We start from the raw sequence: 18,321 nt of genomic DNA, 5'->3' as shown, positions 1-18,321 counted from the left end.
ACGTGTGGGAGACACTCCTTACCTGATCACACAGGTATAAAAAGGGAGGTCCCACGCAGTCTTTGGAGTCCTGTGAATAAAGAGTTAACCTTGTCCCCAGAATGTGCCTCGTGTGGTTTCATGCTGTAGAGTAAGGACTTTACCTTGGCGACGAGAAACGGGAATTCACGGCCCACGAGAATGGCCACCGGTAGCACAGAGGAACAGTACTGTGTCGGGGAAGACTGGGACGATTTTGTCGAGAGGCTTCAGCAAAGCTTCGTTACGAAAGACTGGCTGGGGGATGCAGCGGCCGACAAGCGACGGGCTCATCCCCTGACCAGCTGCGGGCCAAAGACATACGCGCTCATGGAGGACTTACTAACACCTGAAAAGCCGGCAGACAAAACCTTTGAAGAACTTAGCAAATTGATCGGGGAGCACCTCAAACCGGCGAGTAGCATACACATGGCCCGACACAGATTCTACACCCAGCGACATCGTGAAGGACAGAGCATACCGGACTTCGTAGTGGACCTCCGGCGTTTGGCCAGCCTCTGTAAGTTCACAGACGCCTGCAGTGGGGAGATGCTAAGGGACTTCTTTATCGAGGGTATCGGTCATGTGGGAATTTTCCGCAAATTAATTGAGACCAAGGATTTGACCTTGGAAGCGACGACGTTGATAGCTCAAACTTTCATGGCGGGGGAGGAAGAGACAAAAATAATATACTCGCGCAATTCTGCCTCTAACGTGGCGATGGATCAGGGAGTCAACATCATCAATGTGACTCAGAGCCCCGCAGGCAGGCAGGGGCAGTCCGACACTCCCCAGGCAGCAATAGACCCCAGAGTAGGACTTCAACAGAGACAATGGCAGGCTGAACGGACATTCACGCCATCACAGTGGACAATGCGGCCCGGGATGGGGCCATTGACACCCACTAATAGGGTATTTAAGAGCAGTCAAAGGGAGAGTCAGCGCGGAATGCCTGGCCATAGTCCATTTGTCCCCAACAATGGAAGCTTTAACTCATGCTGGAGGTGTGGGGGAAAACACTGAGCCAGATCTTGCAGATTTCAACAGTTTGTCTGCAGGATCTGCAATCTCAGTGGCCACTTAGCTCGAATGTGCAGGAAGTCTGCAACCAGACTAATATATGAGGCGGATGGACCAGAAGAGGGTTCTTTGAGGCAGGATGACTTTTGGGGCAAATCGATGGATGCCGAGGTTCAGTGGGTCCATGTGGCAAATATTCACAGTTCATACACCAGAACACCACCAATGATGATGAGGGTTTTATTAAATGTTCTCCCAGTACGCATGGAGCTGGACACTGGGGCCAGCCAGTCACTCATGGGCATTTTGAGAAGCTATGGCCACTTAAAGCCAGTCGACCCAAATTAGCACGTGTTGAGACACAATTACGGACTTACACTAAAGAAATCATTCCGGTGCTAGGCAGTGCAATGTTGGCTGTCACACACAATGGGTTAGTGAATCGGCTGCCGCTCTGGATTGTCCTGGGCAATGGTCCCGCACTGTTGGGGAGGAGCTGGTTAGCCGAGATGAACTGGAAATGGGAGGATGTTCACACAATGTCCTCGGTGGAGCGAAGTTCGTGCTCACAAGTCCTACAACAATTCGATTCACTATTCCAACCTGGCGTCGGGACTTTCAAAGGAAATAAAGTAGTGATACACATCACCCCGGAATGTAAGACATACATTGTCCTCGGGTATAACAACTTGCATTTATATCGTGCCTTCAACGTGGTAAAACATCACAAGGCGCTTCACAGGAGCATAAATCAAACAACGTTGGACACCGAGCCACATAAGGAGAAATTATTAGAACAGGTGGGAGCGCCTTAGAGGAGAGAGAGGCGAAGAGGTTTAGGGAGGGAGTTCCAGAGCTTGGGGCCCAGGCAACAGAAGGCACGGCCACCGATGGTGGAGCGATTATAATCAGGGATGGTCAGGAGGGCAGAATTAGAGGAGCACAGAGATCTCGGGGGGTTGTGGGGCTGGAGGAGATTACAGAGATAGGGAGGGGCGAGGGCCATGGAGGGATTTGTAAACAAGGATGAGAATTTTAAAATCGAGGCGTTACTTAACCGGGAGCCGATGTAAGTCAGTGAGCACAGGGGGTGATGGGTGAGCGGGACTGGGTATGTGTTAGGACACAGGGCAGTGAGCACAGGGGGTGATGGGTGAGCGAGACTCAGTGCGAGTTAGGACACGGGTCAGTGAGCACAGGGGGTAATGGGTGAGCTAGACTCGGTGCGAGTTAGGACACGGGGCAGCAAGCACGGGGGGGTGATGGGTGAGTGGGAGTGGGTGTGAGTTAGGACACGGAGCAGTGATCACAGGGGGTAATGGGTGAGCGAGACTCGGTGCGAGTTAGGACACGGAGCAGTGAGCACAGGGGGTGATGGGTGTGCGGGACTCGGTGCGAGTTAGGACACGGGGACAGTGAGCATAGGGGGTGATGGGTGTGCGGGACTCGGTGCGAGTTAGGACACGGGGACAGTGAGCATAGGGGGTGATGGGTGAGGGGGACTCAGTGCGAGTTAGGATACGGGGCAGCCGAGTTTTGGATCACCTCTAGTTTATGTCGGGTAGAATGTGGGAGGCCAGCCAGGAGTGTGTTGGAATAGTCAAGTCTGGAGGTAACAAAGACGTGGATGAGGGTTTCAGCAGCGGATGAGCTGAGGCAGGGGGCGGAGACGGGCGCTGTTACGGAGGTGGAAATAGGCGGTCTTGGTGATGGGAGAGGCTATGGGATCAGACTGTGCAATTCTACCCGAGACCAACAACTCTATTTCAATTTTTATTGGAAATATTTTCACGTCACAAAACAGTCCTGCTAAAAAAAAAATTACATTGCAATGACACAAATTTGTTCTGCCTCAAACGTGCGTGTGTGCAGTTACCCAGGCGGAAGCACTGGGCGTCTGTGGGTAGGGAACGACTATCTGGGACCTCCTACAACAGGAAACTCGACAGATAACACAAAACATCGGCCTCTCCCTGAGAGATGGTCAAGTTATCGAAAACAGACAGAGCCCTGCAGGATAACCGAAATACATCGCACCCCGCCCGTTATTCCACAAACCTGTTTTCAGTGGGTGGGTGGAGTGTATGTGTTGTGATACGCAAGGTATCTTGTGGTGCAGGCTGGGTGGACCAGAGGGTCTCCACCTGACCGCCATTGTTTGCACGTGCGTGATAGGGTGTCACTCTCTGGTCGGAGGGAGTGACCCTCCACACTGGCAAAGCCTCCAGCTGGGGTCCAAGGGCACTGGAGGGTAATCCACGGGCAACTGGGGGTCACTGAGGAGGTGGGGGAGAGGGACACGGAGCCCCTGGCTCCCTCCGGAGCTAGTCAAGGCTCACTGTCGGTAACGCACAGTTGCAGCATAAGAAAGAGGAGCAGGAGTCGGCCATTCGGCCCCTCGAGCCCACTCCGCCATTCAATACGATCACGGCTGATCTTCCACCTCAACTCCACTTTCCCGCCCGATCCCCATATCCCTCGATTCCCTCGGTCTCCGAAAACAATCTTATTGATCCCTCCCTCGAATATACTCAGCGACTGAGCCTCCACAGCCCTCTGAGGCAGAGAATTCCAGAGATTCACCTCCCTCTGAGTGAAGAGATTCCTCCTCAGCTCGGTCCGAAACGGCCGACCCCTTTATCCTGAGACTGAGACCCCCCCCCCCCCCCAAGTCCTAGACTCTGCAGCCAGGGGGGGAATCAACCTCTTGGCATCTACCCTGTCAAACCCTCCCCAGAATTTTACACATTTCAATCAGATCCCCTCTCATTCAGTTTAGTCAGTGACCCGTGTCTTCCTAGAATCAGAGAAATTTACAGCACGGAAGGAGGCCATTCGGCCCATCGTGTCCGCACCGGCCGACAAAGAGCTACCCAGCCTAATCCCACTTTCCAGCTCTGGGTCCGTAGCCCTGTGGGTTACGGCACTTCAGGTGCACATCCAAGTACTTTTTAAATGTGGTGAGGGTTTCTGCCTCTACCACCCTTTCAGGCAGTGAGTTCCAGACCCCCACCACCCTCTGGGTGAAGACATTTCCCCTCAAATCCCCTCTAAACCTCCCCCCAATTATTTTAAATCTATGCCACCTGATTGTTGACCCCTCTGCTAAGGGAAACAGGTCCGTCCTATCCACTCTATCCAGGCCCCTCATCATTTTATACACCTCAATCAGGTCTCCCCTCAGCCTCCTCTGTTCCAAAGAAAACAACCCCAGTCTATCCAATCTTTCCTCATCGCTAAAATTCTCCAGTCCCGGCAACATCCTGGTAAATCCCCTCTGTACCCTCTCTAGTGCAACATCCTGGTAAATCTCCTCTGTACCCTCTCCAGTGCAACATCCTGGTAAATCTCCTCTGTACCCTCTCCAGTGCAACATCCTGGTAAATCTCCTCTGTACCCTCTCTAGTGCAACATCCTGGTAAATCTCCTCTGTACCCTCTCTAGTGCAACATCCTGGTAAATCTCCTCTGTACCCTCTCTAGTGCAACATCCTGGTAAATCTCCTCTGTACCTTCTCCAGTGCAACATCCTGGTAAATCTCCTCTGCACCCTCTCTAGTGCAACATCCTGGTAAATCTCCTCTGTACCCTCTCCAGTGCAATCACATCCTTCCTGTGATGCGGTGACCAGAACTGCACGCAGTACTCCAGCTGTGGCCTAACCAGTGTTTTGTACATTTCAAGCAGAACCCCCCTGCTCTTGTGTTCGGTGCCTCGGCCAATAAAGGCAAACGCTTTGCTTAAGGTCGAGCTTGAAAGGACGTGGAGAGGGAGTTCTTGCGGAGGAGAACCCATTCTCCGCAACATGTTGGAGCGTTGGAGCTGGAGTGTTGAAGGTATCGCGGTCACATTTGTCACGTGTCGGAGTTATATACTTAAGCGACCACCTTGATATTCATAGATTGAAAGCTTCTCGCGAGGGAGGGGAGCTTTAATCCTGCATTTAAAAGTGTTCTTGAAACGACTGCCACAAGTCTCGTCGGTCGGGTTGGAAGGTTTCGACCGCCGGTCCATTTGATGTTCCCTCCCCCAAACTAAACAATAAACCCCAAAACACGCAGGGGGGGGGGGCGTGGGGGCCTGGTCAGTCTGCTTCCTGCTCCCCCCCGACCAGCTCTTGCACCGCGCACTCCCTCGCCAGCTCCTCCAGGTCGGGGTAGCCCGTGTCCAGGCGGTGGGGGGCGCGGAACGAGATGGCCCGCTGCAGGAACTCCCGATGCATCTGGTCGTCTGCCTCTTCATCGCTGTCCGAGGTCCGGCCCAGCCCCGACTCCCCATCCTCCGCGCTCCCTACGGGGAACAAGAGCGGGGTGTGGAGCAGTTAGTGCGAGGGACCGGGGGGATCAGAGAAAAAGACTTGCATTTATATAGCGCCTTTCACGACCACCGGACGTCCCAAAGCGCTTTACAGCCGATGAAGTACTTTTTGGAGTGTAGTCGCTGTTGTAATGTGGGAAACGCGGCAACAATTCACGCACAGCAAGCTCCCACACACAGCGATGTGATAATGACCCGGATAATCTGTTTTAGTGATGTTGATTGAGGGATAAATATTGGCCCCAGGACACTGGAGAGAACTCCCCTGCTCTTCTTCCAAATAGTGCCCTGGGATCTTTTACGTCCACCTGAGGGGGCAGACGGGGCCTCGGTTTAACGTCTCATCCAAAAGACGGCACCTCCGACAGTGCGGCGCTCCCTCAGTACTTGGAGTGTCAGCCTAGGTTTTTGTGCTCAAGTCTCTGGAGTGGGACTGGAAGCTGTAACCTTCTCACTCAGAGGCGAGAGTGCTATTCACTGAGCCACGGCTGGTCATTATCATATCGTTGTTTGTGGAGGGATTTGTAAACAAGGATGAGAATTTTGAAATCGAGGCGTTGCCGGACCGGGAGCCAATGTAGGTCAGCGAGCACGGGGGGTGATGGGTGAGCGGGACTCGGTGCAAGTTAGGACATGGGGCAGTGAGCACAGGGGGTGATGGGTGAGTGGGACTCAGTGCGAGTTAGGACACGGGGCAGTGAGCACAGGGGGTGATGGGTGAGCGGGACTCGGTCCGAGTTAGGACACGGGGCAGTGAGCACAGGGGGTGATGGGTGAGCGGGACTCGGTGCGAGTTAGGACACGGGTCACCGAGCACAGGGGGTGATGGGTGAGCGGGACTGGGTGCGAGTTAGGACACGGGGCAGTGAGCACAGGGGGTGATGGGTGCGCGGGACTGGGTGCGAGTTAGGACACGGGTCACCGAGCACAGGGGGTGATGGGTGAGCGGGACTGGGTGCGAGTTAGGACACGGGGCAGTGAGCACAGGGGGTGATGGGTGAGCGGGACTCGGTGCGAGTTAGGACACGGGGCAGTGAGCACAGCGGGTGATGGGTGAGCGGGACTCGGTGCGAGTTAGGACACGGGGTAGTGAGCACAGGGGGTGATGGGTGAGCGAACATAGAATCACGGAACGGTTCCAGCACAGAAGGCTGTTGAGCCTGTGCCGGCTCTCTGCAAGAGCCTCTCAGCCAGTCCCACTCCCCCGCCCTTTCTCCAGAGCCCTGCTAATTCTTTTCCTTCAGGTATTTATCCAATTCCCTTTTGAAAGCCGCGATTGAGCACCCTCTCAGGCAGCGCAATCCAGATCCTAACCATTCGCTGTGTGTCCTGGGGCCAATATTGATCCGTCAATCAACAGAACAAAATCAGATGATTGGTCCAGGTCATTACACATTGCCGTGTGTGGGAGCTTGCTGTGCGTGAATTGTTGCCGGGTTTCCCACATTACAACAGTGACTACCCTTCAAAAGTACTTCATTGGCTGTAAAGTGCTTTGATCACACAGTGGTGATGTCACTGGACCAGTAACCCAGAGGGCGGGACTGATGACCCAGAGACCCAAGCTCCAATCCCACTGCGGCAGCCGGGGAATTTAAAGTCAGTTCGTTAAATAAATAACAGGCCCGTGTCAGTAATGGTGACCCTGAAACTACCGGGTTGTCGTAAAAACCCATCGGGTTCACTGATGTCCTGCAGGGAAGGAAATCTGCCGCCCTTACCCGGTCTGGCCGATAGGTGACTCCGAACTGCCCTCTGGAATGGCCCAGCGAGACACTCGAGGGTGATTAGGGACAGGCACTCAATGCCGGTCATGCCAGCGAGGGCCACATCCCAGGAACGGATACAAAAAAGCCACCCAGAAATCCAACGGGGAATTCAGGAGAAACTTCTTTACCCAGAGAGTGGTGAGAATGTGGAACTCGCTGCCACAGGGAGGAGTTGAGGCGAATAGTACCGATGTATTTAAGGGGAGGCCGGATAAACACACGAGGGAGAAGGGATATGGTGATCGGGTGAAATGAGGGAGGAGACTCGAGTGGAGCATAAATGGACTGTGTGATGTCTGCGTTTCTGAGTATGTCGAGGAGTCCCTGTTCCACGTGTGTGTGCAGTGTGTGAGGTTGCAGCCCCTCTTCCAACACTTGAAGGGGCTGCTCCTCAAATTCTGGCTGCACTTCAGTCCCACGCTCCTGATCTTTGGGACACCCTGTGCGGAGGGGAGCGGGTAGGTCCGAGGGCCTCCTCGTGGGACTGCTCCCGGGCCTGGCCAAGGGGGCCATCAGCCGGTCCAGGCAGCGGGCGGTTCGAGGGGGTCGTTCAGCCCGACTGCCTGCCTCTCTTCCGCGGGTACATCCGAGCCAGGGTGTCCCTGGAGATGGAGCACGCGGTGTCCACCGGTACGCTCGCGGCCTTCCGCGAGAGGTGGGCGCCGGAGGAGCTGGAGTGCATCATCACCCCCGGCAACCAAATTTTAATTTGACCGTTTAAAGTTTAATTTGTTAATCTGTTGGTTCTAGTCCCCCTTTAGTAGGGCGGCACTTGATTTATAGTTTTACATTAAAATAGTTGTAGCGGTGTCTGAACAGAATTTTTATTTCATTTGGTAACGTTCCCAGTTGATTAGGAAGTTTGTGGGTTTTGGTGCCATTACAAAAAAAAAAGGCGAGGGGGGGGTACTTGATTTAAAGTTATAATTTAAAATAGTTGTAGAGCTGTTGAGGTGGGAGTGGCTTAGCCAGTCACGTGATGTTCACAAGACTCAATAAAACCCCAACCAGTTGGGTTCGGGGGATGGGGCAGGGGGTTGTGAGCCTGGTGGATGAACCGGTAATGTGTCGTGTGATCGTTAAACCTTTTGCTAATAAACCGACTAGTTCTTAATAGCAAATGTGTTGCTGTGGATTCTGTCAGCCAAGAACCCGTGAAGCAAATACATTGCGGACGGGTTGGGCCGAACGGGCTCTTTCTGTGCTGGTATATTCGACGCGAGTCGAGGTGTGTACTCACCTTGCTCTGTGTGACCGGGCGGACCATCAGACCCAGAGCCGGCAGCTGAGGTGGGGAGCGACAGAGCCCGGTCACCGTAGGTCTCGTGCCACTGGCTGTACGCGGCCTCGAAGGACTTTGCCAGGCAGGCGGTGATGGCCATGGCTTTCTCCGCCCGGTTGCACAGGAAGGCCCGGCACTCGAGTTGCCCCCGGCGCTTGCAGATGTACAGGAAGATGTTGCTGTGGCCCCGGTCCGCCGTGCAGTAGGCGATGTCATGCAGGTAGGTCTTGGTGATCTGGCGGCCGCTGGCAATCTCCTTCACCTCCAGGTAGCGGGGCCTGACGACCAGCGCGTGCTCCTTGCCGGGCTTGCCGGCCGGCTCCATGGCCACCAGCCGGTTCACCACCTCGGCAGTCTGCTCCACCTGCAACGCAAGGATAGGCGGGAAAGCAAGCTGTGAGGGGGGGGTGGCACGGGGGCAGTGGGGGGAATTTGGCCACCCCTCAGTCAGGCAACATCCTGCGGGAAATTTTACGCCGTCAAAAACTTTGTGTCTGCCACCATAAAATTCATCCTGGGGTCTTCAGAGAAGTAGCGGCAGGGATAGTGGATGCATTGGTTGTAATTTACCAAAATTCCCTGGATTCTGGGGAGGTCCCGGCAGATTGGAAAACTGCAAATGTAACGCCCCTATTTAAAAAAGGAGGCAGGACACTATAGACCAGTTCGCCGAACATCTGGTTGGGAAAATGTTGGAGTCCATTTATTAAAGAAGCAGCAGCAGGACATTTGGAAAAGCAAAGTTCAGTCAGGCAGAGTCAGCATGGATTTATGAAGGGGAAGTCATGTTTGACAAATTTGCTGGAGTTCTTTGAGGATGTAACGAACAGGGTGGATAAAGGGGAACCAGTGGATGTGGTGTATTTAGATTTCCAGAAGGCATTTGACAAGGTGCCACATAAAATGGTTACTGCACAAGATAAAAGTTCACGGGGTTGGGGGTAATATATTAGCATGGATAGAGGATTGGCTAACTAACAGAAAACAGAGAGTCGGGATAAATGGTTCATTCTCTGGTTGGTAACCAGTAACTAGTGGGGTGCCGCAGGGATCAGTGCTGGGACCCCAACTATTTACAATCTATATTAATGACTTGGAAGAAGGGACTGAGTGTAACGTAGCCAAGTTTGCTGACGATACAAAGATGGGAGGAAAAGCAATGTGTGAGGAGGACACAAAAAATCTGCAAAAGGACATAGACAGGCTCAGTGAGTGGGCAAAAATTTGGCAGATGGAGTATAATGTTGGAAAGTGTGAGGTCATGCACTGGGGCAGAAAAAAAATCAAAGAGCAAGTTATTATTAAAATGGAGAAAGATTGCAAAGTGCTGCAGTACAGCGGGACCTGGGGGTACTTGTGCATGAAACACAAAAGGTTAGTATGCAGGTACAGCAAGTGATCAGGAAGGTCAATGGTATCTTGACCTTTATTGCAAAGGGGATGGAGTATAAAAGCAGGGAAGTCTTGCTACAGCTATACAAGGTATTGGTGAGGCCACACCTGGAGTACTGCGTGCAGTTTTGATTTCCATATTTACGAGAGGATATACTTGCTTTGGAGGCAGTTCAGAGAAGGTTCACTCGGTTGATTCCGGGGATGAGGGGGTTGACTTATGAGGAAAGGTTGAGGAGGTTGGGCCTCTACTCATTGGAATTCAGAAGAATGAGAGGTGATCTTAGCGAAACGTATAAGATTATGAGGGGGCTTGACAAGGTGGATGCAGAGAGGATGTTTCCACCGATGGGGGAGACTAGAACTAGGGGGCATGATCTTAGAATAAGGGGCCGCCCATTTAAAACTGAGATGAGGAGGAATTTCTTCTCTCAGAGGGTTGTAAATCTGTGGAATTCTCTGCCCCAGAGAGCTGTGGAGGCTGGGACATTGAATATATTTAAGGTGGAGATAGACAGATTTTTGAGTGATAAGGGAGTGAAGGGTTATGGGGAGCGGGCGGGGAAGTGGAGCTGAGTCCAGGATCAGATCAGCCATGATGGTATTGAATGGCGGAGCAGGCTCGAGGGGCCGAATGGCCGACTCCTGCTCCTATCTCAGTTCTAACCTGCAGTGAGTAGATTTTCTCCGTGCCCATGTAGTGCACCTTGAAGAGCGGGTCCCCGTGAGACAGGTTCTTGGTCTTGTCCTTCTTAAACCTGCGACGGATTACGGCGGGCGAGTTTCTGATGGTGTGGATGAAGTGGAAGTTATTGAGCGACATGGTCCCCGAGACCCTCCTCGAGCCACGCCCCTCCGGCTGGATCCGTTGTACTAGGAGACGGGGAGTGAAGGAAGAAAGCATCTCAGGACGGAGATCTCCAGCCGCCCTTCCTCCCCCCGCCATGTTACCGCGCGTCCATCGCACAGCCCAGGGTGCAGAGGGACAAGGCAGAACAGCAACTCCACCCGCCAGAGGCACAGTGAGAAACACAGACAGGACTTGCATTTCTATAGCGCCTTTCACTCCCTCAGTACTGCCCCTCCAACAGTGCGGGGCTCCGTCAGTACTGCCCAACGACAGTGCGGCACTCCCTCAGTACTGCCCCTCCGACAGTGCGGCACTCCCTCAGTACTGCCCCTCCAACAGTGCGGCGCTCCCTCAGTACTGCCCCTCCGACAGTGCAGCGCTCCCTCAGTACTGCCCCTCCGACAATGCAGCGCTCCCTCAGTACTGCCCCTCCGACAATGCGGCACTCCCTCAGTACTGCCCCTCCGACAGTGCGGCACTCCCTCAGTACTGCCCCTCCGACAGTGCGGCACTCCCTCAGTACTGCCCCTCCGACAGTGCGGCGCTCCCTCAGTAATGCCCCTCCGACAGTGCGAGGCTCCCTCAGTAATGCCCCTCCGACAGTGCGGGGCTCCCTCAGTACTGCACTGGATGTCAGCCGAGATTTAAGTGCTCGAGTCCCTGGAGTGGGACTTGAACGCACGGCCTTCTGACTCAGAGGCGAGAGAGAGAGAGAGAGATTATTGCCCAATGAGTCACGGTTGACACTAATAATGACCAGAACACGCCAAGGCCCCCCATCCCCCACCTTCAACACTCACTCCCTCCACCACCTTCAACGCTCACTCCCTCCACCACCTTCAACACTCACTCCCTCCACCACCTTCAACACTCACTCCCTCCACCACCGGCGCCCCCTGGCTGCAGTGTGTACCATCTACAAGATGCACTGCAGCAACTCGCCAAGGCTTCTTCGGCAGCACCTCCCAAACCCGCGACCTCTACCGCCTAGAAGGACAAGGGCAGCAGGCCCATGGGAACACCACCACCTCCACGTTCCCCTCCCAGTCACACACCATCCCGACTTGGAAATATATCGGCCGTTCCTTCATCGTCGCTGGGTCACAATCCTGGAACTCCCTCCCTAACAGCACTGTGGGAGCACCTTCACCACACGGACTGCAGCGGTTCAAGAAGGGGGCTCACCACCATCTTCTCGAGGGGCAATTAGGGGGATGGGCAATAAATGCCGGCCTTGGCCAGCGACGCCCACATCCCAGAAACGGATATTAAGAAAAAACTTTGGTGATGAAACTAGCGATCAGTTCACCTGGCTGTGTTAACTCCGCAAAGACTTACATCTATACAACAACAACTTGTATTTATATAGCGCCTTTAATGTAGTGAAACATCCCAGGGTGCTTCACAGGAGCGTTATAAGTCAAAATATTTGACACCGAGCCACATAAGGAGAGATTAGGGGCAGGTGACCAAAAGCTGGGTGAAAGAGGTGGGTTTTAAGGAGCGTCTTGAAGGAGGAGAGAGAGGCGGAGAGATTTAGGGAGGGAGTTCCAGAGCTCGGGGCCCAGGCAACAGAAGGCGGCTTTTACACAGAGCCTTTCGCGACCGCAGGAACACCCCCGAGCACGGTTCAGCCACTTTGTGAAGTGTAGTCACTGTTGTAATGTGGGTTCAACAGTGCGGAGAGGCAGGACTTCACCCATAAAGCCCCGTCGGGGTGAGGCGGAGTAACGTGAGGTGGGTGTCCGGGGAGGGGACTGGTGTGGGTGCAAACAGCCGGCAGGGACCGACCGGTCAGGGCCGAACGGCCTTGGGTCCGTGCCGCAAACTATGCCTCGCCAAGGTAAGTAATCTCGGCCTGCTCCTAGGCCGGGGTAGGCCCGCGATCTCTCCTCACCAAACGCGGCAATAATTCAACCCCCTGTTCCAAGTGGCCCTCCGCATCTCGGTGACTAATCGTCTCACAGGCCTTGGGATCCACGCGGTGGCTGAGCGGGCAAGCGTAACGTCCAAACACACGCCTGACGAAAAGCACACCAGAGGCCTTCCGAGTTCACGGCAAACCCCGCTTCCCCAGCCCAGCGAGATTTAATCCCACGGCAACCCGCCTACTAATTAAATCCTAAATAATTAACTGGCTTCTACCCAAGCCGCGCAGAGGGAAATAAACCTTTCCCTAGCAACGGCATCGGCAACAGGAAGGCCCAAACCCAGGGGGGCCGTCGCCATAGCAACAACAAACGCCCGCTGGGGTTTCAGGCCCACTGAGACGGGACATCGCCCTCCTCCCACCCTCTCCATTCCCCTGCCTCTCGCTCACTGACGCAAAGATAGTTTCCATCGACCGACAGCTAGGCATCAAATTTCGCGCACAGCAAGCTCCCACAGATGATGTGGTTGTGACCAGGTACTCTGCTGTCAGTGAGGTTGATTGAGGGGTAAATATTGGCCACAGGACACCGGGGAGAACTCCCCCTGCTCTTCTCCCAATACTGGCCACTGGGATCGTTTACGTCCACCCGAGAGGGCAGATGGGGCCCTCGGTTTAACGTCTCATCCGAAAGACGGCACCTCCGACAGTACGGCGCTCCCTCAGTACCGCCCCTCCGACAGTGCGGGGCTCCCTCAGTACTGCCCCTCCGACAGTGCGGCACTCCCTCAGTACTGCCCCTCCGACAGTGCAGGGCTTCCTCAGTATCGCCCCTCCGACAGTGCAGGGCTCCCTCAGTACTGCCCCTCCGACAGTACGGCGCTCCCTCAGTACCGCCCCTCCGACAGTGCAGGGTTCCCTCAGTACTGTCCCTCCGACAGTGCAGGGCTCCCTCAGTACTGCCCCTCCGACAGTGCGGCGCTCCCTCAGCATTGCCCCTCCGACAGTGCGGGGCTCCCTCAGTACTGCCCCTCCGACAGTGCGGCGCTCCCTCAGCACTGCCCCTCCGACAGTGCGGGGCACCCTCAGTACTGCCCCTCCGACAGTGCGGCGCTCCCTCAGTACTGCCCCTCCGACAGTGCGGCGCTCCCTCAGTACTGCCCCTCCGACAGTGCGGCGCTCCCTCAGTACTGCCCCTCCGACAGTGCGGCGCTCCCTCAGTACTGCCCCTCCGACAGTGCGGCGCTCCCTCAGTAGTGCCCCTCCGACAGTGCGGCGCTCCCTCAGTACTGCCCCTCCGACAGTGCGGCGCTCCCTCAGTACTGCCCCTCCGACAGTGCGGCGCTCCCTCAGTACTGCCCCTCCGACAGTGCGGCGCTCCCTCAGTACTGCCCCTCCGACAGTGCGGCACTCCCTCAGTACTGCCCCTCCGACAGTGCGGCGCTCCCTCAGTACTGCCCCTCCGCCAGTGCGGGGCTCCCTCAGTACTGCCCCTCCGACAGTGCGGGGTCCCTCAGTACTGCCCCTCCGACAGTGCGGGGTCCCTCAGTACTGCCCCTCCGACAGTGCGGGGTCCCTCAGTACTGCCCCTCCGACAGTGCGGCGCTCCCTCAGCATTGCCCCTCCGACAGTGCGGGGCTCCCTCAGTACTGCCCCTCCGACAGTGCGGGGCTCCCTCAGTACTGCCCCTCCGACAGTGCGGGGCTCCCTCAGTACTGCCCCTCTGACAGTGCGGCACTCCCTCAGTACTGTCCCTCCGACAGTGCGGGGCTCCCTCAGTACTGCCCCTCCGACAGTGCGGGGCTCCCTCAGTACTGCCCCTCCGACAGTGCGGGGCTCCCTCAGTACTGCCTCTCCGACAGTGCGGGGCTCCCTCAGTACTGCCCCTCCGACAGTGCGGGGCTCACTCAGCACTGCCCCTCCGACAGTGCGGGGCTCCCTCAGTACTGCCCCTCCGACAGTGCGGGGCTCCCTCAGTACTGCCCCTCCGACAGTGCGGGGCTCCCTCAGTACTGCCCCTCCGACAGTGCGGGGCTCCCTCAGTACTGCCCCTCCGACAGTGCGGCGCTCCCTCAGTACTGCCCCTCCGACAGTGCGGCGCTCCCTCAGTACTGCACTGGGAGTGTGGGTCTGGATTTTCTGCTCAGGTCCCTGGAGTGGGATTTGAACCCACAACTTTCTGACTCCGAGATGAGAGAGCGACGCACTGATCCATGGCTGACACCAATAAACGCTTCCTAGCGGCAAAAACTCTCACTGGGCATGAAATAATGAACATAGCTAAAAGTCACATCTAAACGTTGCTACAACCGGTTAGCATTTCGAGTATAACAGTTCAGACATGCTCCCTTACGCCTCCATTTTAAACGTCCCATCCTTGTTTACAAATCCCTCCATGGCCCTCGCCCCTCCCTATCTCTGTAATCTCCTCCAGCCCCACAACCCCCCGAGATCTCTGCGCCCCTCTAATTCTGCCCTCCTGACCATCCCTGATTATAATCGCTCCACCATCGGTGGCCGTGCCTTCTGTTGCCTGGGCCCCAAGCTCTGGAACTCCCTCCCTCAACCTCTCCGCCTCTCTCTCCTCCTTCAAGACGCTTCTTAAAACTGACCTCAATGACCCAAGCTTCTGGTCACCTGCGCTAATATCTCCTTCTGTGGCTCGGTGTCAAATTGTGTCCGATAATAGCTGCTGGGAAGCGGTCAGGAACGTTTTACTGCGTTAATCTCCAAGTGTGTTTCAGATCAGTTTAAGAATGCAATTTGAAGATACTCCCTTATCTGTAGCTGACAGTATGTTAAACGGAGCAACCGGTTTGAACCAGGCTGCCTGCAATCTCTTGCTCATTGCAATGGACAAAGTCAAAAATACGAATTTCCCAGGGAATAGTTGCACTGCAGATATAAATCTTTCCACATCACCGAAAGGGAAAAGATTGAAAGCATGATGCTTCATTCACTCATCAGACCATGACATTTTATTGGACACATTAATTCCTGTTCAATTGGGAGTTACTGTGTTTGATCAGTGATCAGACCCTGGCTTTATAACCAACAAAATGATTATCTATATTTTTTTAAACATTGCATTTATATAGCAACTTTACTGCATAAGAACATAAGAACATAAGAATTAGGAACAGGAGTAGGCCATCTAGCCCCTCGAGCCTGCTCCGCCATTCAACAAGATCATGGCTGATCTGGCCGTGGACTCAGCTCCACTTACCCGCCCGCTCCCCGTAACCCTTAATTCCCTTATTGGTTAAAAATCTATCTCTCTGTGACTTGAATACATTCAATGAGCTAGCCTCAACTGCTTCCTTGGGCAGAGAATTCCACAGATTCACAACCCTCTGGGAGAAGAAATTCCTTCTCAACTCGGTTTTAAATTGGTTCCCCCTGTATTTTGAGGCTGTGCCCCCTAGTTCTAGTCTCCCCGACCAGTGGAAACAACCTCTCTGCCTCTATCTTGTCTATCCCTTTCATTATTTTAAATGTTTCTATAAGATCATCCCTCATCCTTCTGAACTCCAACGAGTAAAGACACAGTCTACTCAATCTATCATCATAAGGTAACCCCCTCATCTGCGGAATCAGCCTAGTGAATCGTCTCTGTACCCCCTCCAAAGCTAGTATATCCTTCCTTAAGTAAGGTGACCAAAACTGCACGCAGTACTCCAGGTGCGGCCTCACCAATACCCTGTACAGTTGCAGCAGGACCTCCCTGCTTTTGTACTCCATCCCTCTCGCAATGAAGGCCAACATTCCATTCGCCTTCCTGATTACCTGCTGCACCTGCAAACTAACCTTTTGGGATTCATGCACAAGGAGCCCGGCAACCAAATTTTAATTTGATTTTACGTTTTAAAGTTTAATTTGTTTTAATTTCCGGTACTTTTAGTGTCCCCCTCCCCTTTTATAGGGGGCACTGGAGGAAAAAATGTGATTTTAGTGCCCAAAAAAAAAAACCCCAAAAAAAGAAAAACACAAAAAAAAACACAAAAAAGAAAAAAAAAAGGGGCCTTGTAAATGTCTGGTGTGTCATCCAGGTCGGGTGGCACCGATTAATGTTTTATGTTTTTCAGATAAACTCCAAAAAGAGTTTCATGCACAAGGACCCCCTGTAAAACTGCAGTAAGACTTCCCAAGGCACTGCCCAGGAGCGATTATCAAACAAATATTTGACCCCGAGCCGCATAGAGAGATATTAGCTCAGGTGACTAAAGGCTTGTTGAAAGAGGTCGGTTATTAAGGGGCGTGTTATATATGTACACTATAGATATACTCTCTGTGTAGTCACTGTATAGTTGCATAAGATAGAGACTTGTTTACCGGAGGTACCATCAACAAGGTTCACACTGTATACACTATGCTGGCACCACCAGAGGGCGCAACTGGTGGAGGCCCAGGGGTCACCTGTACACCACAGGTACCCAGGTATAAAAGTAGGTCCATCATGTGGTGTCCTCACTGGAGTTATACTAAATGGACAAAGGTCACTACAGTTCAAGTACAATACTTTGCCTTCTGGAGTCATTATCAGAGCATCTTAGGACATAACAGAGCGTCTTAAAGGAGGAGAGCGAGATGGAGAGGTTTAGGGAGGGAGTTCCAGAGCTTGGGGCCCAGGCAACAGAAGGCACGGCCACCGATGGTGGAGCGATTATAATCAGGGATGGTCAGGAGGGCAGAATTAGAGGAGCGCAGACATCTCGGGGGGGTTGTGGGGCTGGAGGAGGTTACAGAGATAGGGAGGGGCGAGGGCCATGGAGGGATTTGTAAACCAGAATGACAAAGGTGAACATCAATTATTTTAACTGTTGGTAAGATATAATTTTCTTTCCAAGTGAGTCCTCAGGTGACTGAACAGTCCAATACGGGAACCACAGTCCCTGTCACAGGTGGGATAGACAGTGGTTGAGGGAAGGGGAGGGTGGGACAGGTTTGCCGCACACTCCTTCCACTGCCTGCGCTTGGTTTCTGCACGCTCTTGGCGACGAGACTCGAGGTGCTCAGCGCCCTCCCGGATGCACTTCCTCCACTGAGGGCGGACTGGTCTTTGGCCAGGGACTCCCAGGTGTCGGTGGGGATGTTGCACTTTATCAGGGAGGCTTTGAGGGTGTCCCTGTAACGTTTCCTCTGCCCACCCTGGGGCTCGCTTGTCCCATTCTCTGTCATCGAACTACAGTACGCGGACGACACTTACGTCTGCAAACATTCAGAGTCTGAACTTCAAGCCATCGTCAATATCTTCACCGAGGCGTACGAAAACATGGGCCTTACACTAAATATCCGTAAGACAAAGGTCCTCCCCCAGCCTGTCCTCGCCGCACAGCACTGCTCCCCAGTCATCAAGATCCACGGCGCGGCCCTGGACAATGTGGACCATTTCCCATACCTCGGGAGCCACCTATCAACAAGAGCAGACATCGACGACGAGATCCAACACCGCCTCCAGTGCGCCAGTGCAGCCTCCAGTCGCCTGAGGAAAAGAGTGTTCGAAGACCAGGCCCTCAAATCCACCATCGAGCTCATGGTCTACAGAGCTGTAGTAATACCCGCCCTCCTGTATGGCTCAGAGACATGGACCATGTACAGTAGACACCTCAAGTCGCTGGAGAAATACCACCAACGATGTCTCCGCAAGATCCTACAAATCCCCCGGGAGGACAGACGCACCAACGTTAGCGTCCTCGACCAGGCCAACATCCCCAGCATCGAAGCACTGACCACACTCGACCAGCTCCGCTGGGCAGGGCCACATTGTCCGCATGGCCCAGACACGAGACTCCCAAAGCAAGCGC

The 18,321-nt window shown here is 54.1% G+C and overlaps 1 protein-coding gene across 4 annotated transcripts in view; it reads right to left on the bottom strand.

The window, feature by feature from the left end:
- Positions 1–4,517: 4,517 nt before the first annotated feature.
- Positions 4,518–18,321, bottom strand: part of LOC139233026 (low density lipoprotein receptor adapter protein 1-A) — a 17,941-nt gene continuing 4,137 nt past the window's right edge. For 3 of the 4 annotated variants that reach the window (XM_070863539.1, XM_070863538.1, XM_070863537.1), the window contains exons 2-4: positions 10,465–10,670; positions 8,364–8,769; positions 4,518–5,327 (exon numbers count right to left, since the gene is read on the bottom strand). In XM_070863539.1, coding sequence (XP_070719640.1) covers positions 5,122–5,327; positions 8,364–8,769; positions 10,465–10,620 — 768 coding nt within the window. In that variant the 5' untranslated portion in view covers positions 10,621–10,670 and the 3' untranslated portion in view covers positions 4,518–5,121. Of the gene's footprint in view, positions 5,328–8,363; positions 8,770–10,464; positions 10,671–15,129; positions 15,295–18,321 lie in introns of those variants that run through there. The other variant, XM_070863535.1, reaches the window with a different exon arrangement.

The sequence above is a fragment of the Pristiophorus japonicus genome, chromosome 20, assembly GCF_044704955.1.
Source record: "Pristiophorus japonicus isolate sPriJap1 chromosome 20, sPriJap1.hap1, whole genome shotgun sequence".
Lineage (NCBI taxonomy): Eukaryota > Metazoa > Chordata > Chondrichthyes > Pristiophoridae > Pristiophorus > Pristiophorus japonicus.
The sequence above is the reverse complement of the archived record's forward strand: the minus strand, read 5'-3'. Positions and strand labels throughout refer to the sequence as shown.